At 37.4% G+C, this 24,030-nt stretch overlaps 3 protein-coding genes across 7 annotated transcripts; 2 read left to right on the top strand and 1 right to left on the bottom strand.

Moving 5' to 3' along the window:
* The first annotated feature begins 241 nt into the window (after window positions 1-241).
* LOC114712929 (protein RNA-directed DNA methylation 3) lies at window positions 242-9,717 on the top strand. Of its 5 annotated transcripts, none has more exons than XM_028897489.1 (19): window positions 242-508; window positions 1,218-1,471; window positions 1,593-1,748; window positions 1,856-2,014; window positions 2,103-2,186; window positions 3,055-3,122; window positions 3,205-3,540; window positions 3,718-3,769; window positions 3,871-4,026; window positions 4,117-4,260; window positions 4,343-4,445; window positions 4,542-4,691; window positions 4,774-4,828; window positions 4,920-4,978; window positions 5,157-5,226; window positions 5,709-5,745; window positions 5,991-6,042; window positions 6,137-8,350; window positions 9,287-9,717. In XM_028897489.1, the coding sequence occupies exons 1-19, from the start codon at window positions 328-330 to the stop codon at window positions 9,340-9,342; spliced, it is 4,386 nt and encodes a 1,461-aa protein (XP_028753322.1). In that variant the 5' UTR covers window positions 242-327; the 3' UTR covers window positions 9,343-9,717. The 5 variants fall into 5 exon arrangements, with proteins under 5 accessions (XP_028753322.1, XP_028753321.1, XP_028753320.1 ...); XM_028897488.1 differs by having other exon boundaries at window positions 5,988-6,042; XM_028897487.1 differs by having other exon boundaries at window positions 243-508; window positions 4,343-4,439; window positions 5,988-6,042; window positions 6,131-8,350.
* A 3,552-nt stretch (window positions 9,718-13,269) lies between these two features.
* Window positions 13,270-16,032, top strand: LOC114712933 (serine/threonine protein phosphatase 2A 57 kDa regulatory subunit B' beta isoform-like). Its single transcript, XM_028897493.1, has 2 exons — window positions 13,270-14,388; window positions 15,694-16,032. Exons 1-2 carry the CDS (start codon window positions 13,270-13,272, stop codon window positions 16,030-16,032), a joined length of 1,458 nt encoding a protein of 485 aa, XP_028753326.1.
* A 1,906-nt stretch (window positions 16,033-17,938) lies between these two features.
* Window positions 17,939-23,022, bottom strand: LOC114712926 (probable pectate lyase 13). Its single transcript, XM_028897483.1, is given in 5 exon segments — window positions 17,939-18,256; window positions 20,320-20,525; window positions 21,477-21,509; window positions 21,511-22,384; window positions 22,820-23,022. Coding segments are annotated over 5 exon segments (1,491 nt in total). The 5' UTR covers window positions 22,954-23,022; the 3' UTR covers window positions 17,939-18,012.
* Window positions 23,023-24,030: the final 1,008 nt, after the last annotated feature.

Here is a 24,030-nt window from a genome sequence, read left to right as displayed (position 1 = left end):
ACACGCATATGTTGATTAAATTAATTATGAAACCATCAACCACGTTAAAATTAACTATGATATAGGTGAATATGTTGCTGCAGATAATAATATTAAAAAATTAATAATTAATTTTAGCACTATTATGTGGCAAAAATTAATTTTATTACTATTTGTCTTGTTTTTAGTTCTCATAAATAAAAATACTCCTTTTGAGTTCCTAAAAAAAAAGGTTTTGAAGCAAAAGGGACATAATTCATTTTCGCAATTTCTCACTCCCCACTTTCTTCCGCTCTCTTCAGTCTCTGACAATCTACATGCGTTTGGCGTTCTGCATTCTCGCCGGAAATGACGATCAAGGGCAAGGAAGTCGCCGGCAAAGATTCATCCGGAAAGAGGAAGCGAATCGATGGGAATGACAAGTCTGGCGGTGGCCACAAGACGAGGAACCGGGGGGTTCTGCAGTTCTTCGAAGATGCTGCTGAGGCTGGAGATACCGACGACAGCTTCGACAGTGACTTTGATGATGGTATGGATATGCTTGTGGCTCTTTCTTCTGGTCGTACATTTTGTTTATTGCTCGCGCTTTTGCCGGCTCTCAGTAGGGTTTTGACCATATTTGTTGGTTTCATTGGCTGTCGAACTTTTCTCAATCCGGTTGTTTTTGCTCTGTGAGGAGGTAATTAATGATTGGGTGGGCTGGGCAGCTTGAATTTCATGTCTTTGGTGGTCATTTTCGGTCCTTCTTCTTCATGGTTTTCTGGGCTCGTTGTAGAACTTGTCTTTGTCAAGCTTGCAGCCATCAAAGCTTGCCTGATTTCTATTTTTGGTCCAGCTTTCCTTGGTTTTTACTGTTTATACATATCAATGAGTGGCATTTCATATAGAAGATTGGTCTACGGTTCTCTGGAACTCTGAGTCGCCTTTTTCATACTAGCAATGCTTGTTACGTCATAGAGAAATAGGAAAAATATTTTATTTGCTCTTGAGCATGGCATTCTGATTTATTTCCTCATTTGCTGTTGGCATTCATCCCCCTTTTTATGATTTGGTCTCAATCTTGCCGGGTTGGCACCATTTTTTTCCCCTAGTTGTTTGATTACTTTAATTGCATGTTTTCTTTGGTCATTGCTTTGGACTTCTTAGAAATGGAATTATTATTATTTTTGCCAGTTCAAGTCAATTTTTCTTTCATTCATGCTTCTTCTTTGGGTAGTTTTCTGAAAATTGTTCAACAGATTTTCTAGACGAGGATTTTGATACCGTGCAACCAACAAAGAATGAACCTGCTAAGGCCCATAGCCTTCCAGTTTTTCCCAAAGAGGAAGAGATGGATGAGGAAGAGTTTGATAAAATGATGGAAGCACGTTATGGCAATAGCTCTACGTTCGCTACCTTCGCTGGAGAAGAGTATGATGAGAAAACATTCGAGTTGAATTCTTTAACAACCGCCATTGAATCAATGCCCACTATTTGGAAAGTCAAATGCACAGTATGACTTCTGTATCCTGTTTTTACTAATTTTTACTAATAAAAGTTGCAGTCGTCACCACCTAACGACTTTGGTTGCTTCGTCAGTTCAATTCCTCCCTTCTAATCTTTGGTTGCTGCAGGTTGGGCGTGAAAGGCTTTTGGCTTTCTGTCTGATGCAGAAGTTTGTTGAATTGAAATCCCTGGGTAATAAACTGCAGATAATATCTGCATTTGCTGTTGACCATATGAAGGGATATATCTACATTGAAGCTGAAAAGCAATATGATATTTATCAGGTAAGTCATGTACTGGAGATGTTGATCAAGTAATTCATACCAATCAGTTTTGAAATGTTCCTACTTGCAGCTAAATCTTTTGATCTGTTATTAATATTGAATTTCAGGCATGCAATGGGATCTCTGGTATTTATGTTACTCGAGTGCATCCTCTTCCAAAGAATGAAATTCTTCATCTGTTCTCAGTACGAAGTAGATGCAATGAAGTTTCTGTGGGTATGTGGGCCCGAGTGAAAAATGGTAAATACAAGGGTGACCTAACACAGGTACTGCACAAATAAAATGTTCTAGAGTTATATCCTCCTTGCTAACATATGAAAAGCTTATTGCTGTGTGTCTATTCTATTTCTGCAGGTTGTGGCTGTGAACAATACACGGAAAAAAGTGACAGTGAAGCTTATTCCGAGAATTGATTTACAAGCGATGGCTGCCAAATTTGTAACGAGATCTTCATAACTTATTATTTTAGATCTTTCTTTTCTTTTTTTTTTTTCTTTTTTTTCCTGCTCTTCCTGTATTAGCTGTGGTGGTTGTTAATTATTTCCATTTGAGTACCATGTAAGTATCTGTTCGTAATATTTATGTATCGCAGTAAACCTTAGGACTGTGTACATTGGCGAATAGCTGCTCCAAATGAAATCAGAAGGGATTCACGTTCACAATTAAGTATTTCCTACTTGATTTAATGCACGTGCGATCAAGCTCCGACCTGGTCGAAACATTATTTGATATATTTGTGTCTGTAAATGTAAGATTTTGAGGAGGATACATAAGTTAATGTGGTAGGGAGGATGCATAAGTTAATGTGGTAATCTTTATATCCTGAATTAATGTCTGAAATGTATTATTCTTTGTCATATGCTTGCTAGAAACAAGCATATATTGGTTGATGATTGAACCTTGGCCTATTTCTTATCAGATGCTCATTTGATTTCTATTGATATTAAGTGGTGGATGTTGTATTGTACTCCTCTGGTTTTATTTCTAAGACATTTCTAGCATATTTTATATAGACCAATGAAAACTTTAAACTGCACTAACTTTTCATTAAAATATAACAACTTTCCAACTTTATTCCTATTTAATTAGACAGCTTTCCAAAAAAAAAAAAAAAAAAAAAACTATCTACAATAATGAAGTGACTTATAAATAGGATCAAGAAAAACCTTCTCTCTCTGCCTCATAAATAGGACTAGAAAAGTATCATTTACACTAACTGTTCTTATCCTTTTATAATTATAACCTTGTCTTCAGTAATACAAGAATATAGCAATCTCAGTGGATCTATTTTTCTAATATTTGACAGGGTGGAGGACATAGGCTTCAAAACAACGACACACCAGCTGCAAGATTAATCAGCTCCAGTGAACTTGAGTAATATTGTGTATCCTTATGGGCTGTTAATTCTTTGCCTGGTGGATTTTCAGAAGTAACTGTCTCAATTTTAACTCCGCAGGGAATTTCGACCTCTCATGCATTATAGACGTGATCGTGAGACTGGCAAGGTCTTTGAGGTTCTTGATGGTCTAATGCTCAAGGATGGATATCTTTACAAGAAAGTATCTATGGATTCATTAAATTTTTGGGGTGTTGTGCCGAAGGATGAGGAGATCTTAAAATTTGTACCATCTGAAAACACTGTATCAAATGATATGGAGTGGCTGACTCAGATTTATGGTGAGCCTAAGAAAAAGCGGAATATAAGAGGAGATAAGGTAGGTGAGAAAGGAGAGGGCTCATCTAGCTCTGGTGTAGTGAAAGGTTTTGAAATGTATGATCTTGTATGTTTTGGGTAAGTCCTTGTGAACTTTTAGCGTTCATGATACTGCATGGACCTGCACCTCTATCTCTCTCTATCTCTCTCTCTCACACACACACACTCTCTCACATGCGCATACATGAATTTGCACTGATTTACATTAAAATTAAATACATAAAACCTTCATTTCATATGTATTTACTATTGCAGCAAGAAAGACTTTGGTGTTATCATAGGCATGGATAAAGATGATACCTACAAGGTATGGTATTGAGCCTACGCAGCACTTGTAACAAGCATTCGATCTAGACCATCTCCTCTTTAAAGATAGCACAATCTTATTAACGCTTTTGTCTGTTATAGATACTGAAAGAGAGTCCTGATGGACCTGTAGCTACAACTGTTGAACGCCGTAACATAAAGAATGGACTAGTTGATGTAAAATTTAGTGCCCAAGATCAGCAGAATAAGACCATCACTGTTAATGATACTGTCAGGATTATTGGGGGCCCATGTGAGGTCTGGTGCTTAGGATGTTCTATATTTTCATTTGTCATCTTTTTTGGAATCTGTCTTGAATTTAGAACACCGCTCCATGTCATTTTGCAGGGTAAACAAGGAATTGTTAGGTACATCTATAGAGGGGTTGTCTTTATATATGATGGTAATGAGGAAGAGAATGGTGGTTATATTACTGCCAAATCTCATATGTGCGAGAAACTCAAGCATAGTGCTGGTGATTGTAGTGAAAAGGTTGGAATTCTTTTTTTAAAATATGAACTTTATGGCTACCTAAAATGGGTTTTGATGATTTTTTGCCATAATATACACACAGGGCAATGAACCAGATTCTTCAGCCTTCGAAGATTTGCCAACATCTCCTAAATCCCCTTTGTCACCTGAAAGGCCGTGGCAAGCAAGGGAAAATAACCGTGAGTGCAAAGAAGCCTGAGTCTTAGAGAAATCTTTTTGTTCTAGATCTTCTCGTTAATGATTTTGCATGATGTATTGTTTTGTTTTGTTTTTTGGTGCAGTCAGCAATGGAAACAATGATGGATTATATACTATTGGTCAAACCTTGAGAATTAGAGTGGGCCCTTTGAAGGGATATCTCTGTCGGGTCATAGCTATACGTCGCTCTGATGTTACTGTGAAACTTGATTCTCAGCAAAAGGTTCTTACAGGTTTGTTTATGGTGTGCCAATCATGGTTTTTCCTGTGTGTTAAGTGATGGCCTAATTTTCTCAATTGTTGATTTTCATTCAGTTAAATGTGAGCATCTTTCCGAGGTACAAGGGAAGAAAACTTCTATGTCATCAAGGTACTTTTTATAGTAGTTCTTGTTTGTGTGATTCTTTCCGATTGCAAACTTTGGCCCAAAAAATTGATTTGTTGCATCTTTTATTTATCAGCGTTGACCCAGATTCAAGCAAACCGTTTGGTCTACTGGGTACTGGGGAAAGTTCAGGAGGTAGGAATCCTATTATTTGTCACTATTTTCTTCTTTGGCAATATGCGGAAGTTTTACCCATGAAACTGGATTATTTATTAATTTGGATGCTAGTTCCGTATCTATTTCCTGTTTGTCATTGATGTTCTACATCTCCTGAGTGGAGAGACTTAGCATTTGACAATGAGTTTATGTAAAGGTTGGATGGATGGAATTGGAGCATCAGCTGGGGGTGACGGATGGAATACTGGAGGAGTACAATCTGAAAGGTACGGACAATGATGACATTAATTAATCCACTTGATTTTTTCATCTCAAACAAGTAGTTTACTTGCTTTATCATTTGCTCTATGTGCCAGAAGATTTGATATTCACTTTGGATGTTATCTATATTGCAACCATAGGTTGAGAGTGAACCATCTGGGCCCGTGAAGATGATTGCTTTGCTTATAAAATATTTAAGATTATGATTTTAGTTGTTTGTTGATGTAGCCTATTTCTCTATGTCCTGCATTGATGTCCTTCTATTGATCAATTTGCTTAGGGAAAGGATATGCTATATATTTTTGGCAAATCTATGTAAAATATGTTGAACCTTATAATTCTTGAGGGAGTGGTCACCAAAGGTTGAGGCTCATATTGTCTAGATTTTATTGGGGGATTTTAGATAAATTTGTATGGTCCCGTATTTTCTTTCATTCGTGAGTTGTTTTTGTTATATTGGCTTTTGTCTTATGATAAGCTTGTGCAGGAGTGGCTGGTCTAACCCTTCTACGTCAAACCTCCCGGTATGTCTTGTATTTGCATTGCAGCGATAATGTATAAGCTCTTATTGTGCATAATACTAATATGTCAATTCTATTTTGATTGGCATACTGTATATAGAATCTGCATCAATAACACATGTACACTATCATCATGAGGTCATGTATGAGCACAAAGTCCATTTATTCATGTTTGCTAATAACGCAATTAATATAAACAATTTTCTGCATCCATTTTTCATTTGCTTATCATCTTGCTGTTGCTGCAGTCTGAATCTCTTTCAAATCCTATGAATTCTGAGGGTGATGCTTCTGGTGAAGGTATTTTTACCGTGTCACTGCTCCATATTACTAGCTTGTATTATAATTATGTATTGCGTAGATGTTTTACTGTCCTTCTGATGGATAGGTGTAGAACATAATGCTTGGGGAGTCAGGAATACTTCAGTTAAGAAATCATCCTGGGGTGCAGCAGCTGACAATGCCAGAACTGCTTCTGACCCAGATCAATCTGGTGGATGGAATACTTCCAAAGCTTCAGGAGGGGAGCCCTCTAGTTGGGGTCGGAAATGTGATGAGGATATTAGAGACCAAAGTTGTCAATCTTCAGGCTGGGGTCAAGGTAGTGGTCAAAAAAGCGGATTGGCTGATGGAGGAAACTCAAACTCTAGTTGGGGTGCTTGGAAGTCTGGAAGTAGTGAAGCCAAAGAAGTCGGAAACCCTTCTGTTAATCAGGATGCTGGTTGGAAAACTAAATCTAACCATGAAGATAACTCTGGAGGACATTCAGATTCTGTCTGGGGCTCTCAGAAACCCAGTTCAAGTGATGTGGATGGAGAGCAACCCTCTGGAAGGAACCTTAAAAGCAGCTGGAATGCTTCTAAGGCTTCAGGAGGAGAGCCCTCTGTTTGGGGTCAGAAATCTGATGAGAATATTGGTGAGCAACGTGGTCAATCTTCTTGGAATAGGGAGACAATATCAAGTAAAAGGCCAGCAGCAGGATGGGGTCAAGGTGGTGGTCAAAAAAGCGGATTGGCTGATGGAGGAAACTCAAACACTAATTGGGGTGCTTGGAAGTCTGGAAGTAGTGAAGCCAAAGAAGTCGGAAACCCTTCTGTTAATCAGGATGCTGGTAGGAAAACTAAGTCTAACCATGAAGATAACTCTGGAGGAAATTCAGATTCTGTGTGGGGCTCTCTGAAACCGAGTTCAAGTGATGTGGATGGGGACCAACCCTCTGGACGGAACCTTAAAAGCAACTGGAATGCTTCTAAGGCTTCAGGAGGAGAGCCCTCTGTTTGGGGTCAGAAATCTGATGAGAATATTGGTGAGCAACGTGGTCAGTCTTCTTGGAATAGGGAAAAAACATCAAGTAAAAGTCCAGCAGCAGGATGGGGTCAAGGTAGTGGTCAAAAAAGTTCAAGTGATGTTTCGGCTGGATGGGGTAATAGTCCTGGCTGGAAAAGTGGATCAAGTTCTGGCAACAAACAAAGTTCTGACTGGAACACCTCTGAAGTTGGTGCAACTGATGTGGCTGAAAACCAGAGTTCTGATTTGGACAAATCAAGCAATTGGAACACCAAATTGACTAATGCTGGAGGTAGCAAAGATTTGAAGTGGGGTGGCAAAAGAAGTGATACTAAGGAGGGTCTGGCTAATGATCAAAGTGGTTGGAACAGAAGAGAAACTGCTGAAATTGGAAAGAAACCTAGCTGGGGTCAAGGAAGTGGTTCAATCTGGAATTCTGGTCGTGCTGATGCTGGAAATCAGGATTCCAACTGGGGAAGGAAAAGCAACTGGAATTCTGGATCTGGCAATCAAGACACCAACTGGAGAAGGAACAGTAGTTGGAACTCTGGAAATGACTTGAATGGAAACGAGTTTAATGGTGGTAATGAGGCTTCTGGTGATGATGGGTACCAGGGGAATTGGAATGGTGGTAATGGGGGCAGGGGTGGCTCAGACAGAGGTGGATTTGGGGGCAGGGGTGGCTCAGACAGAGGTGGATTTAGGGGGAGGGGAGGTTTTCGGGGTAGAGGAGAACGGGGGAGCTTCGGTGGTCGGGGAGGTGATCGAGGGGGTTTTGGTGGTGGCAGGGGAGGTGAACGTGGGGGATTTCGTGGCAGGGGCAGATCAAACAGGGAAGACTTTGGCGGTAGATGGGGATCAGAAAGCGGATTTGGAGGCCGAGGCTGTGGAAGGAGGGAGCAACCTGGGGGTTGGAGTAGTAAAAAGGATTTTGGTGATGATTCCTCTGACTGGAAGAAGGAGACAGATAATGATAATGAGGGGTGGAAGAATAGCAGTGAGTCTGGAGCGGCTTGGAACCAAGGGAATGCTGACAGGAAGGAGCACTCGAACTGGAATCAAGGAGGTGGAAGCAAAAAACAATGGCAGAGTTGGGGTTCAGCAGGAGAATCCAGTGGTGCTTGGAACAGCAAGAGCTCAGACCAGCCGACAGATGCTAAAGAAAATTCTGGCTGGAACAAAGCAACCGAGTCTACTCATCCAAATGTGATGGACGAGGGAAACTGTTGGGCCAAGCCTGAGTTGAATCAGAAGGAAGATACTTGGGGTCAATCAAGTGCTACTGATAAGGGTCAATCATCGAGTTGGAATGCATCAAGTGGTATGGCAGTAATGACACAAATAGATCTAAATATTAGTAGATAATTCCGAATTTCCACATAATAAAGGAGTAAAGTAATTTGCTGACTTTCTTTGAGGTTTGTTGAAATCATGAAGACATCTTTTCCATTTTCAGAGCAAACTTCTCGTGAGTCCTATCAAAATTACACGGCATTCTTGTGTATCGTACTTTATTCTTTCATCCTATGAGAGAGATTGTGCGTGGATTCAAAATAATTCCTTTATGTATTGCCTTGTTCCTAGCATGCCAAAGCCCAAAAGCCACCGAGAGAAAAGCTTGTGCCAATGGGTGACTGGTTCCTTTTGGCTTCTTGGATGATCTCTGCAAGCCACAAGCATATCCCCTTGTGTTTTACTTCCAAAGCTCATATAGATACGCTTAACGAACTATATGCATCTGGCCATTTCAAGTTCTAGGGAAATGTGATCTAAAGTTTCATTCTTATCACAGCCTTAAACACATTGGGGCTGACTTAAATGCGATGATTCTTGAGTACCAACAACAAACACCCCCCCTTTTTTTTTGGGGGGGGGGGGGGGGCTCCTCTAGTAATAGCCTTGCGTAGGAGCCTCCAAGCAAACATTCAGTTTAGGAGAAATCTCCAGCTTCCAAAGCTCAGGCCAAACAGCCTCGTACTGATCTATCACCCATGGTATTGCTTCCCAAAGAAAGGTAGATCCTAGGTTCATTGAATAGAGACACCACCCTGGCTCATCTTCATCCTCTTGATAACAAAAAGAGGAGTTTGCAGAATAGATTGCCTTACCTTCTTGGAGTAAAATGAAGCTAGCTTCTGTTTGTCCCATTGTTTGAAATAATGTGTAATACTGATAAGATCTGCCACCTTAGTATATGCAATTATTCATACAAACTGAACAATTCAAATTGCAAATATCATTGTGACTATTCATGCAGGAGGAGCAGGTTCTTGGGGTAAGAAAAATGACGGGACCGGCACCAGTGGATGGTGAATGACATCCGAACGTGCTATCTAGCCCAAAGAAGGAAACTGACCTTGGTTGTTTCGTTTAGTTAATAACTACTAACTCTTTTTTTGCAATCTAAAGTCAGCATAGATCCCCAGTTCTGTTTGTCAAAACTTGATGATGTATAGTGTTTCGCCCCCTTTTGTGCTTTGCAATTGGAGCGGATGGATGATCAAATCCAAACTGCCGCTTCAATTTATGTTGGAGATATTATTTCCATGGAATTAGGTGCATACAAGTAGTAGCTTGCTTTTCACTGGTTAATGTTAGTATGTAACTCATATGTGCTGATGTTCTGCAGCCGAATTGCCATCTTGTTTATAGAATTTGATTTCTTGATGCGTGCTTAGTATCCTAATTCCATATAGCCTTCTGTGTTTTCAATTTAGTTACTGTGTTTATGTTGCTTTTATCAAACATGTCTTCACTTAGCAAGTCAGAAATATTCAATATCAGTTGTTTTAGGTGCATTTATATTCTAATTTTAGCTCCATAGATTTTTTAAGTCGAGCACAGGGTATTTCCATATCAGTTGTCTTCATGGTAAGTCTAGCACAGGGTATTTCCATAATATTTTTATAGTAATTTTTTATTTGACGTGGTAGATAAACTAAGTAGATTTTCATCAGTTTAAAATTAGACTTCACTAGTTTAACCTAAGTTCGTGTCATTCTCATTTAGCGCCATTTATTTATTATTTTCCCTCGTTCTGTCTACGTTCTGGTGAATGAATTTTCGGTGCAGAACGCATGACTACCAGTGCCCGTTTGGTTCACAGAATAAGTGGGAATGTAATGGGATGTAATGACTAGGAATATAATGTAATGCAATGATGATTACAAAGAAGTTGTTTGGTACATCATTAAGAGTGATAAAATTAAATTCATTATTTATATTTAATTAAAAAGAAAAAAATTGAAAGGATAAAAATAGCCTTAAATAAAATCATCTACCTTTGGAAGAACTGGGCATCTTCATCCTAGTATCCCACGCTAGCAAAGAAAACACAGTCATGCGTGCCTTCCTTGTTCGCTCTTCAATTTCCCTTCACGCATTCATAGAACCGCAGTCCGCAGTCTGTCAAGTTCCTTTTATTCTTCTCCTCCTTCGCCAAGTCTGCTGCTTCAGCTTAAGCAAATAATGGAGTTTCTATGCCAATCTGGGTCATATTTCTTAATCAGTTTTTTCATTTGAGTTTTCAATTATTTGCACTTTCAATTTTTGGAATGTTGGTAAAAAAATAGAGCCAAATTGATTTTTATAAGCAGAGAAAGATGTTTTCCTCTTAATATGTAGCTTCCTGTTGCTCTTTTGATTGCTAGAAGTTTTGTTAATGATAGATTTTATAGTTCTGCTTCTTATTTTTTTAGCTTCAAATAGATTTTATGGTTCTTATAAGTTCATGATTTTATGGTTATCAACTTATAAATCAAGTGATTATCAACATGTACTTGGTGCCCAGTTCATCAATGGGGGAAGGAGAATGAGGAAGGGTAGGTCATCATATGGAAAGGTCATCAGTGGGTCGTTGGTGTATGGAAAAGTCATCAATGGGGAAGGAGGAGGAAGGGTCGCTAGAGTATGGAAAGGTCGTCAATGAAGGAGCGCTGGCAACAAGTGGGGTAGAGGAAGATAATAGAGAAGGCATGGGCAAATAATGTCTTTTTATTGATTCTTCACTTTTAGTAGTGTAATTCCTATTACCTTATATGATGTAATCCCAATGTAGATTACCTAAATAAACCAACCAAACACTTGAAAGAAGGCATTATATCTCGATTACAGGGAATCCAAATGCAATGCATCAAACCAAATGGGCAACCAAAGTTGGACTTGTTTATTTGTTTTTGGCCAGGGACTTGTTTATTTATTTGTATCTGTATTAATGTAATGGACGGTTAAAACAATTGACCATGGTATCATTAAATGTTGAATAGATTGTAAATCTAGGTAATCGCATTTTGGAATTATAGTTTGCATATTAAAAGAAATATTACTTCCCTAGAGAGTTGGTTAATACGCCTATAATTTCAACTCTGTAAAAAATAACTCATGATTATTATCAAAAAGGAGAAGAGAAGCAAAGATGAAAAGAGGTATTTTAGAATACCTCGCTTCTTCTTCAACCCTTCTCATCTCTCCTTGTCAGATTCGAACTGGTGGCAGGTTGGAGGACTTTCATTTCAACCCCTAAACCAACGTGCCGCTCGAATGTTGACGGCTTAAGTGTGCCTATTAAATTAGTAACTGCTGGATTTTTGAGCCCTGGATGAATTTCACGTTGGACCTGAAGTGGCCTGGGTTCAAATCCCAACACTCATATTTTTGAAGGCAACAGGAAGAAGAAATTATTTTTAAGGATGCACAACACAAACTATAGTTTGCAGATAAAAACCACAAAAAGTAGTTTTAGAGTCATAATCTAGGTTGGGTGAGGAAAACATTAAAAAGAAAAATACTTCAATCAGTTTTTCCCATGCCAAACCAAGATTTTGGCTCCTCCAACTGCAATTCAAGCAAGCACTTAGACCTTTGTATTTGTTTGGGTTAAGTTTGGCTTGGTTAACTTACATGCAAATGTGTTTCTAACTAGTAGTATAAAAGTTTTCTTGTAAGTAAAAAAATTGAGGATTCAGCCTACTTGTCATTTCAAATTATTAGTGAATACCTTCTAAACTGGAAAAAAAAATCTTAAAGTCTTACAAGTGATAAAAAAAATTAATTTTTTAGTTTAATCAAACCAAATAAACTCAATTTTTACATAAAAATTTACACGCATGAACCCAATTCAACTATCCACCACCCTTTTTTTAGTTTTATATTACTCAGATTTACAAATTACGCATGCCAAAAGAATGTTAATGATAGAACAACAAAAAGAAATATTTGTGTGCCCAACTTTGGAATAAGGGACAGATCAAAATACCACTATAAAATTTATAAAATGTTATATTATTTATAACTTATACAATATATTTCTCATTTTTAGTTATTAGAATATGTGCTTCGTTAACTAAAAGACACATCTTTTGAAGTTATTAAAAAAAAAAAAGAGGTCTGCTGTTTTGTTTAAATTTAATAGGAAAAATAAGGATAGCGAAATTCTCCGTCCTCCAAATTTGCCTCATTTTGAGTTACTGATTTGATCTCTGAAATTTAATTTGTAGTGTCTGAAATTTCACAATCACAACTCAATGATCACAATCTCTTCATAGATTTTAGGAAAAAAATTGTTCGTTCAATAAGATTAAATAATAATATGAAATTATGAATAAAATTTTAGGAATTTGATTAATGAAAATTAAAATTCATTTGATTATTGAGAAAAATATTAAGAGAGAGATAGCTTATATTCTAAAGAATCAACTGCACGATTAATAATTAATAATCTATAAATAAACCAATCTCTCATAATTTTATAGTATATATTGATATATTGATATTGATTGAAAAAATATTAAGAGTATTTTCACATAATTAAAATCAAAATGAGATTTTTATAGAGAAATGACTTCGATTATAATTTAAAAAGAAATAAAAATTTACAACAAGGCAAAAGAAAACAAAACAAAAGATGGTTGCCTTTTTCCCGCCTTGCCTCCTCCTTCAACGCGATTTTCTCGGCTCCCAAATCCCTTTCTAAGGTTGGAGTTCTCCCAATTTTCAATTTTTCATCGCCTAAGATTGCTTCCCACACCAATTATTTTCCATTTTTCATCATCTCCGTTCTAGATGATTTGGCTTTGCGCTCGGTTTTCGCGTTTTTCCTCAATCAAACTTAGGCTTCATCCGTGGCTCTCGGTACGTCGCTACGTGTATCTTTCCTTTCTCTTGCACTCTCTTCTGTCGTTCATTTTCTTATCTTTTCCTAATTTGTAGGGTTTCTTGATTGGCTAAAGACTTGTTTGTAAAATGTTCAATAAGTTCAGAAAGCGTGGTACCAAGAAATCATCGAAATCGAAAATCAATGGGTATTCTCTTGACGGTGATAGACCGTTAGAAGTCTTTGTGAACCATGAATCTCGGACCACTACAGTCTTGGCTCCGGCAGTGGCGCCGCCCATTTCCGCTGCAGTAGAATTACTACCTCCAGTGCGAGAAGTTGCTGTTTCAGAACGCGCGAGTGTATTACTTCGAAAAATTCAACTCTGTTGCTATGTATTTGACTATTCTGACAATCTGAAGTCGGTTCGTGAAAAGGAAATAAAACGCCGAACACTTAATGAGCTACTGGATATTATTCAATCTGGATCATTGAAATTCGATGAAGTTATGCAAGAACAGCTCATTGGGATGGTTTCAGCTAACATTTTCCGTTGTTTACCACCAGCATCCCATGAAAATACAGGGACTGAAACTGTGAATCCTGAAGAGGACGAAAGACATTTAAATTTATTGTGGCCCCATTTGCAGCTCGTGTATGAAATCCTATTGATGTACATTGTGTCATTTGAGACTGAGACAAAGATTGCCAAGCGCTACATTGACCATACATTTGTTTTAAAATTGCTGGATTTGTTCGACTCGGAGGACCCACGAGAGCGTGAGCGTTTGAAAACCATTCTTCACCGAATATATGGGAAGTTCATGTTGCACAGGCCTTTTATAAGGAGAGTGATAAATAATATATTTTACAGGTTTATATTCGAAACAGAGAGGCATAATGGTATAGCCGAACTTTTGGAGTTTCAGGGTAGCGTCATAAACGGGCTTTCAGTTCCAATGAAAGAAGAGAATAGATTGTTTCTATTCCGAGCACTTATACCACTTCACAAGCCAACATGGTTTTCCACTTATTATCAACCACTGTCTTATTGCATGACTCAGTTTGTTGAGAAAGACTACAGGTTGGCAGAATATGTGATCAGGGGGTTACTGAAGTACTGGCCAGTCACAAATTGCCAGAAGGAGGTCCTTTTCCTTGCAGAACTAGAAGAAATTCTGGAGGCAACTCAGTCTGCAGAATTCAAACTGTTCATGGTCCCTCTTTTCAGGCAGATTGGTCGCTGCCTTAAGAGCCCTCACTTCCAGGTTTTGTGACGTGTGTGTGTTTGTATTCATGATGCTATATTTTGATACCCGTGATCTTACTTGGTATTGTGCATGGAGCTTGTCATATATTACTTCTAATCTTTAAAGCTAGTTGAAAATTATATTTAGTCTTAAATATGATACTCAATTCATGTTGTCTTCTAAATTAATAATTCATTCTCAAAAGTATTCCTATTTATCATGCATATTAAGGAGGTTTTCATTTAAGAGAGTTATGATTAAAAAGATACTTTCAGAAATTCAAGCTCATTTTTGTTACAGATAATTAACTTAACAAATTTTTTTAATCTACTCAAATTAATTAAATAGTTTTTATATTAAGAACCGGAGGTACTACTCGTCAATAGATGATATTCTGGTAACCATGTACGGATGATATGAACACGCTACCATATCGTCCCTGAAAATATTACTGCCGTTGCTATAATTCTTAGAAGTTTGTTGTCAATCAAGCAAGTTATCAGGTCTAAATTATTAATGCCTTTGAAATCTTTCGGGGACCATTTTTTCTTTTCTGAATCACCTAGCTAGTACTCCATAATCCTAGCGCATTAATTCCATTCCGCTTTTTCTTCCTTTATTGGATCTTGTACTGGGCGGATTAGGTTTATTATGGATCGGTGCTTCAATGCTGAAATTATTGTCAGTGCATGCTCTGCCTTCTTTTTCTCTGGCCAGGAAAATTATGATGCTATTTCTCTCGAGTTTCCATTGAAATCCTTGCAAAGAGAAAGTAAATTAGAAATAGTTGTGGAATGTTCAGGATCTACCTTATAATTTTTTTGTTCAGGTTTTTTTCTTTGGTTAATGGTGTTCACGGGCTTAATGCCGTTGGATCAAGGAAAAATTCTACAAAATCGAAGTCTTTAGGTTGTCAATTCTGAAGCAGAACATAAGCTTTAATTTACTAAATAAATTCTGTGCATGACAATTGGGATGTTTCCTTTGGCTTTAGTTGGTCACACTACTTGCTTTGAAACTTCCTCTCTCCCTATGCAGTCTCTTCTGTGACATAGTTGAGTACCTAGATGCCTTCGTTGAAAGAAAAATGCCATATTTGATTAATAAAGCTTAGAGAAAAAGAACTGATATGATTCATTGTTTTTGGAACTCCTTTGATTGGTTATGCTTAGTGTGGTGGCCAGATTCTGTGTCATTTACTATTAATGATAAATCCCATCACTAGATAATGCAGAGTGAAACCGGAAAAAAAATTTCCCTGATCCAGATCTTTGAGAATACGTACGACTATTGGTTCTGATAAGTTTTGCATGGATCGATCAGGTTGCGGAAAGAACACTTGGCCTGTGGAACAATGGGCACATAGTAAGCTTAATAGCTGAGAATCGAGATGTAATATTTCCACTGATATTGGAGGCAGTAGAGAAGAACATGAAAGGGCATTGGAACGAAGCAGTGCACGGGCTCTCAGCCAATGTGCGTGGGATGTTGCTTGAAATGGATTCTAAACTTTATGAAGGCTGCCTGAGTCTGTACTCAGAGAAGGAAGCCATGGCTGTAGACTTGGAAGCTCAACGTCAGTTGACTTGGAAGAAGTTGGAAGCAGTGGCCGCACTAGCTGGGACTGTGAGGGTTCATGATCATACGGTTTTGGTTAATTAGGGTTCAAATTTCTGTTAGTTTTTCTTGTTTTTTTTTTTTTTTTCTATCGGCAAAAGCATGAAAGGGAGGAATTGAAACGAATTTGTCCTTAGTCGACATTTGTAAATAGCAAAAATCATATTCTTTTTTGTTTGTTGTATTATGACAGTTTGAACCCTAACACTCCACCGTGGGCTGAATATTTGCTTTTCAGCCTGAATATTTTTGGTCAATTCAATTATTCTCAGAAGTTTATGAACCAATCTTTAATAATTAACAATGTATATAAATGTGAACTTCTTTTTATAATTTATTAAAATAAGTTGGCAAAAATATGTGTAATAAGTTTATAGACTAAACTCATAATTAATAATTAGTAAATATGTAAATCGTATCAGAAGTCACCATTATTTAAAAGTTGCATGCATATATGCCTTTGATCAGTTTAGCCTATTAATTTTTCAAAAAAGGTTCACTTGCGACAATCTATCGGCAATCTAGAGATTATGATGCGAAGGTGATGCATTATGAGTTACTGGAAATGACTTATTAAGCCGAAATATTGATAAGATATTATATATAGTCAAAATTCCAAGTCATGTTGAGGGAATTGGAGGGCTGGAAATAGGGGGGGGGGGGGGACAAGCCATGTTGAGGCAATTTGCATTATTGTTATCATTACTATCTCCATTTCTCATTATAAGAACTGTCTGACTTTTAATTTAGTCCTAAATATAAGACTCTAATTTACTTTCTCTTTCATATTTATGCATTCTTTCCAAAACAATCCTTTTAGTAGTTACACATGTTAAAGGTTTTATCAAATATTAATTCTAACTAATATACATGATTAGCAAGAGTATTTTAGGAAAGACAACACTTATTTGTAACAAATAATTAACTCAACTAATTTTCTTAATCTTTTCAAATTAGTCAATTAGGTCTTATACTAAAGACCGAAGGTAGTATTATTTTTAAAAAAAAGGAAGAAAATGACGTAGGAACACTAATTCCACTTTCTCCGCTTGCACTCATCCTATCTCCTCCTTTCTTTTGTTTTTCATCTTTTCTTTATTCTCAGACTCTTGTCCTTCATTTTCAGATCCATTTAGTTAAAGTTTTTCTTTTGTTTTTTTGGGGTACAATAGTTAAAGTTGAAATGAAAAGCATCCCACCGATTCTTTTGCTGACCCAAAAGCCAAACACTATTCGTCCACATGTGAAATAAAGCTCTTTGTACATGTCAGAGGAAAAAAGTGTCTCTTATCACGCCATACGTTCTAAATCTAATATCAACAAAACCCCATGCCCCAAACCAACCATTTGATGCCTTTCCCAGGCTTAATGTATTCAATTGGATCTTTAAAATTTACTTCACTTAAGATCCATCTAAAAAGAAAAAAAATGAGATTCATTATTATGATCTCATTCACTTGAAATATATATATTAAGTGAAGTGAATTTTAGAGGATATGATTGATTGATTCGAGGAGGGAAAATCACTATGAAATCCCAAGAAAAGAATGTAAACACTAAAAAGTCTCACAAATAAACAATATGTATAACAATAAGCTTATGCTACTTACTTATTATTAAGATTTTTCAGTGACTATACTCCTCCAATTCTTAATATAAATATAAAACCTATTTAACTAATTTGACTAAATTAAGAAAGTTAAATAAGTTAGTTAATTATAAGAAATATGACATATTTTTCTTAAAACAATATTATCATCTTTCCCTTTTCTATTTAATTATGATTAAAAGAATATCCATAAAGTTAATTTTTAAAAAAATTAATAAATATAAAAAATAAGTCATATATTTAAAATCAAAATCAACTTAATAATTAAGTCTTATATTAAAGATTGGATGAGTAATACTTTCTCGAGATCTCGTGATGATTTACCCTTCTAAGAGAGACAAAGAAGAAATTAGTACAACTTTTGATTTCTGAATTTTTTTTTTTTAATACCTAGAATAGCATGATCAGATCATATATCATAGTATGGACGACAATAGGACGGCATGGCTGGTGAAAGTGTACAAAATGGAAATAATGAGAATAGACAAAAAGATTGAAACAATGGAGAGTGAGGGTGGTGCTGCTTCGCTGCTACTACCCTTGAATATCATTCCAAAGAAGTCCCCATCGTCGCCGCTGCTGGAACCCACGTTGCCGGTGCTGGTGGCGCCGCCGACGGCCCCACTGCCGCTGAACCCGGGAAACAGATCCCCATTATCCCTTCACAACAATAATTATACAAGTTATTATACTTCCAAATAAATGCACCACATGAGCATCAATCTCTCGTGACAATTCAACAAGCCGTCCCATAGCGATTAAATGAAGATCCTTGAAAATCTCTCCCTTTTCCTTTTCAGACTCAATTTTCTTGCCTAATGATGCGCTTGCTTGGTGCACTCACGAGCTCTTTTTCAATAAAATATTTATCAATCAAATCAAATTCATACTTTATATCACTTCCCTGTAAATACATACTACTGCTCTTGCAGCACCGTATTATTGGATCTGAACTGAGGAGCAAAAGACAGGCAAGAAACAGTAGAAAATTGAGGGGTGATGGCGTCTTAAAACAACGCGAGAGGAGCCTTTTTTTCCTGAAGTGGCAGCCCTCAAGTTTTGCGGCCCTTAATGAGGAATGTAAGAATCATAATAAAGTAATAACTAGAGGGAGGGTCAGTGGGTCCCACATGTCAAAAAGGAGATGCCTTTGTAGGGCACTCTACCCCAATATGGAACTGCAAACTCTGAGAACAAGACAAATCATTTCATAAAAAGGAACATGGCATCCCTTGCATGTAAATTTCTGATACATACACATATAAATAATGCAGCACACTGTGTATGTGAGAAGATTTGGCTTCAGTGGTGTAATTATCTATAAAGTTGAGGTTATTTTGGGGTCAAAGTATGGGAAGGAAAAGAGTTTTTGGGCAAAGACGAAGGGAAAAGGACGGTAAAAGTGGTAAGTCAGGGAAAGATTAGAAAAGAATGGGAGACAGCAGGCAATGGGTAATTGTAAAAGTGAAGAGCAAGTAGAGAGAGTGGCTGTTCCAATGCTGACACGGAAAGTAGCTTAGCTGTTTGTGAATTGGAAGCTGTGAGGGTCTAAGTTTGTGTCCAATCAGAGATTGTCCCACAAAATGTCTTGTTAACTAGAGAGTAAAAAGGCTTTTGGGTAAGTTAGATTCCTGTTTTAGCAAATACTACCTCCGGTCCTAATTATAAGAGCTAGTTGATTAATTTGAAGAGATTAAGAAAATAAGTTGAGTTAATTATTTGTTCTAAATAGGTGTTGTCTTTCCTAAAATATCCTTGCTAATCAAGTGTATTAACTAGAACTATGATTATTAAAAAGACTATCTTGGAAAAAATTGAGTAAATATGAGAAACAAAATGGATTAGGATCTTATATTTAGAATCAAAACAAAAGTTAAATAAGGTCTTATATCAAGGACAGGAGATAGTTTTATTATTCCAGTTCGCTCAAAAATTAAGAATGCGAGTAAGAGGAGGGGCCCAGGGTGGAAAGCAGAGCACAGGGAATATTAATTTGGAGTGAGAAGTTGAAGATTTTGGAAGATGGAGCGGGGAGGACTCCTTTCCCATGTGCTTCCTCTATAAGTCTGTAACTCCATTCCTCATTTTTCTTCCAACGTCATTTTCATGAAATATTCCTCCATGTACATTTTATTTATTCTATGCACGATATGAAATGCCATATAAAGTGTTAGGAAAGTGAAAAGTAAGAAATTATGATTTAGTAGCATGAAAATCCCTCTAAAACAAGAAGGTCAGGGTTCGACTTATAAAGGAAAGACAGCTAAGTGAGTGTGAGAGCGTGTGGCTTTTTGGCTGTTTGGTCCCACAATCCCCTGTAACCCCTCTTCTTCTTTCATTCTTTCTTAAAATCCATTTATTATTCAACTTATAATCAAAATTAAAAAGACTAAAATATATATTTAGTCCTCTAATTTTATACAAGATTTTAATTTGGTTTATCTATCTTATGAATTAATATATGACCTAATACAATTAAATAGTTTTTATGTTAAGGGTGAAGTACAACTATTTTTAATGACAAAAAGGACAGAGGTCAGAGGGAGAGAGAATAATCAATAGTGCAAAACTGCAAGGTCCCGTAAGGGAACGGCCATGCTGGAGAGAGGACAAAGGCCAATTAAAAATTTCTGAAATAAGAGCGGTGGCCAGCCCAGTACAGATATTTCTGTGAAAAGACGATAATAGCCTTTTGGGATGTGGGAGAGGGAGAGAGACAGTACCTGGGATCGCCAAAGACGCCGGCGTTGAGGGTGAGCTGGTCGATCTGGACGGCGGACTTGGGATCGACGCTGGAGGCTTTGGCGTACTGAGCGCTGAAACCACCGCCGGACGGCACGAAGAAGGCGCCGTTGACCATAATGTCTCCCTCCGTCCGCCAGTTCCAGTCCGCCCACTCCCCCTCGTCTGTGTCCACACGCTTCGTCACCTGCCCATCCATCCACCTCACACCACTTCATTAAATTCTTCTTATTTAACCCATAAATAACTAGTTATTTCTCATCCCTTTACAATCATTCAGTTTTATTCGATATTTAAAAAATCATTCTTATTTATTCTAAATAACAATCCTTCTTTTTAAATGTCCCATAAATTAAAAAATTCTTCCATAAATATTTTTAATTTCTGTCCCACTGCTACAACAACAAAATTTTTATTTTGTTTAACTTCTATTAAATAGCTAGCAAAAAAATTCTATATAAATAAAAAAATTGAAAAACCCATTTTCAATAGGACTAATCTCTGGACATTACCTAATACTATCTCTAATCCTAATTATAAGAATCAGTTAACTAATTTAAGGAGATTAAAAAGTAATTAGTTAGTTATTTGTCCTAAATAAGTGTTGTCTTTCTTAAAATATCTTTGCTAATCAAGTGTATTAATTAGAACTATAATTATTAAAAGGATTATCTTGAAAAAAATTGAGTAAATATGAGAGACAAAATGGATTGGAGTCTTATATTTAGGACTAAAATAAAAGTCAAATAAGATCTTATATTAAAGAGCGAAGGTAGTATATGTTTTAAAAAAAATACTATATACATAAACAAGTCAAACAAAATGAACTCTTTTAGCATTTGATAAAACAAACACCTCAAGAAATTATATTAAGGGAGAAATTATATCAAGAGGTGTTCCTGTTTGGGAACACCAGACAAATAAACAAATTAAAATAAATTTTTTTATATTCACTTTAAAAATTATAGTTTGATTTTAATACTTAAAAAATTCATCTGTAAATCAAAATAAATTTTTTTATATATTTATTTTATATACTGTAAAATTATTTTAAAATTATATTTTGATTTCAATCTGACCTAAGTAAAAGAAATAAGTAATTAAATTAAATTAATTTAAAATAAATTAGTAAACTCACCTCTTTAGCATCGGGACTGGGCGGCGCAGTATAAACGATTACCCTGGCTGTTGATGGTGGGGTTAGCGCTGCCGCCGATGGCATACATCTCCCACTGCGTGAAATCGTTGTTCACCACATGAATATAACCCAGTCTACATCTCGGCATTCTCTGAACCAATCCTTCTCCGAAATGGTTAAACGCTATCGTCACCTGCATCCCCGTGTCCGGCAAGAACTTATCGTCGTGCCCCAGAAGCATCACTTCGTCGTGGTGCCCAAAGTGGTTGTTCGATATCGTTATCCCCGTCGACCCCATTATCGCGTCCACTAGTCCGTCTGTGCAGTATGACAGCGAGCAGTGGTCGATCCAGATCTTCCGGGACGAGAATATTGAGATTCCGTCGCCGTCCGATTTCCCTCTGTAACCGACGTGTGTTGGGCTTGACCGGATGTTGGTGTTTCCTGAGGGTTTGCAGTGGTGGATGTGGACGTTGTGGATGATGATGTTGGAAACGTACTGGAGCGTCAGGCAGCCGTGGCCAGTTATGTGGACGTTGGCGCCGCGGCCGTCGATGGTTTTGAAGCTGTTGAAGATGAGCTCGTGTTTTAGAGTGATGATCATGCTGCCGGAAAAGATGATCCAGAGGGGCTCTTCTTGGATCACTCCGAAACGAAGTGTCCCCGGAGTTGGGTTCGCCGGGTCGTGGTCGGATGAGTCAGTGACGACGTAGATCCGGCCGCCTTTTCCACCCATGGCGTCGCGGCCGAACCCAATGCCGCAGTCCGCGAGCTTCTGCCGGTTTGCCGCCCAGTCAGGGTCGCATCGCCAACAGTCGTCTACTGGATTGCCGGTGAGACAGCTACTACTGAGGTCCTTTCCGGAGCCGTCGAGTAGTTGCCTCCGGGAAAGAGATGCATTGACTCTCCTGCAAGGTAAAAAGAAATAAAAACTCAGTTCACAAATTAGGAGGCGGGAACACAAAATGCTCCGTCTCAGTTCGGATGCCGAGAAAGGGCTTTGGTTTAGCGAGATCAAATTTTTCAAAATGCAAAGAAAATGACGAAGAATACCCAGATGGGATTTTGCCGTTTTAGATGAAAATGCCGATGAATACAAGACAAGGATGAAGCAAGGTTCAGATTCCAGGTCGGAAAAACAGAGATGCTCTGTTTCTGACTTCCTGTTTCGAAGCGGAGTATAAAAACATGAGATTTTTGAAGAATGCCCAAATGAGATTTCCTTTTTGAACAAAATGTTGAGGGGTGATACAAACCCAGATGAGAATCAAAGCAATGCAAGTGACTGGAGCTGGGGAAATATATTCCCAGAGGAAACGGAAGCCATTAAAGAGAGAGGTTACCTGTGAACTTCATGAACCACAGCTTCAGGGTAAGGATGCTGGTGGGGCAAGGTGAGGTTGAAGGAAGCTCTAATGGAAGGAGAGAAGGAACTCAAGATACATAAGAACAGAATGCAGGCAATAGGAGGAAGCATTCTTGAAGGAACAACAATGATGAGGGAGATTTGTGGGGTTTAATATTCGTGTCCCTTTTCAGTAAAATGCTTCCTTCTTCCTTCCTCTTCCTTCCTCCTTCCTCCCTCTTCAGTGCGCAAGGAACTGACTTGCTGGATTAAAAAAGCCTGCAAATTGTTGGGAAAAGTGTTGGGTGTATTTATAATAAGCCAAGGATTATAATAATAAAAATTAATTAAATGATGACGGCAGCCGCAAAAATTACACAGGAACAACAGAAATAAGTTACTTTGGTGGTAGGGTTTTGGTTTTGAGGGTTTTGTTTAGTCCACCAAGAAAGCTGTCACCAAATTGTGTTGAGGATGGTGAGAGAGCATGAGAGAAAAAGAAACACACATTCTTTCTCTCTCCTCCTCCATTGAAGTTTGCCGTTGCAGGCTCTTTCGGTTTCTCACATTCCTTGCCTTGCTTCCAGGTATTGCGAGCATAAAACCAATCTGAAAGACAGGGAAGTTATATATTATGGGCTTATCCGAATTGTGAAGCAGTCTCATTTGCATTGTAAGTTTTTTTTTCTTTTTCGTTTTTGTGAATCAAAATAAGTTTTGAGGGGCGGGTTTGATTAAGATTCTTGGCCGGAGCAGGGGAAGTTCAAAGATTCGTAGATTAACGAGTGTCCAAAAAAGCGTTATCAGTAAGTAAATTGACTTTTCGGGAAGATTGAGGGTAGATGCAGCTGAAAAGTTTGCATCTTTCGGGTAATATTTCACGCTTGAGAGGTCGGAAACGGAGGCGGGCTTCGTTGGAGAAAAGCGCGTTTTTTCCCTATCGAAGATAAAAACTTGAGAGGAGCGGGCCATAAAGTTTTAAAAAAAAATATCTGGGGATTCATCTGCAATTTAGCACAAAGTTTTTTGTTACTTTTTATTCTATAGAATTAGGGAAAATGCTGGGAATATTAAATTTTTGTTAATGATAATTATACTAATTAAACAATTCTTTTTTTACTTTTTTTTTTGTTAGTTTTCATTCCACCATTTAAATTCTTTTAAAAAACAATAATTTAAATATATTTTTAATCAATAATAATTGTATGA

Source organism: Neltuma alba, unplaced genomic scaffold (genome assembly GCF_004799145.2).
Source record: "Neltuma alba isolate B1F8T4 unplaced genomic scaffold, ASM479914v2 tig00011400_pilon, whole genome shotgun sequence".
NCBI lineage: Eukaryota > Viridiplantae > Streptophyta > Magnoliopsida > Fabales > Fabaceae > Neltuma > Neltuma alba.
This window is presented reverse-complemented; position numbering and strand designations above follow the sequence as displayed.

What these genes read in the sequence shown, in the direction of transcription:
- LOC114712929 (XM_028897485.1), top strand. Translation starts at nt 328, where the DNA reads ATGACGATCAAGGGCAAGGAAGTCGCCGGCAAAGATTCATCCGGAAAG. An exon ending in TACTGGGGAAAGTTCAGGAG is followed by an intron (nt 4,979 to 5,156) that starts GTAGGAATCCTA and finishes GTTTATGTAAAG; the next exon opens with GTTGGATGGATGGAATTGGA. An exon ending in CTTCTACGTCAAACCTCCCG is followed by an intron (nt 5,746 to 5,987) that starts GTATGTCTTGTA and finishes TTGCTGTTGCTG; the next exon opens with CAGTCTGAATCTCTTTCAAA.
- LOC114712933 (XM_028897493.1), top strand. Translation starts at nt 13,270, where the DNA reads ATGTTCAATAAGTTCAGAAAGCGTGGTACCAAGAAATCATCGAAATCG. An exon ending in TTAAGAGCCCTCACTTCCAG is followed by an intron (nt 14,389 to 15,693) that starts GTTTTGTGACGT and finishes TGGATCGATCAG; the next exon opens with GTTGCGGAAAGAACACTTGG.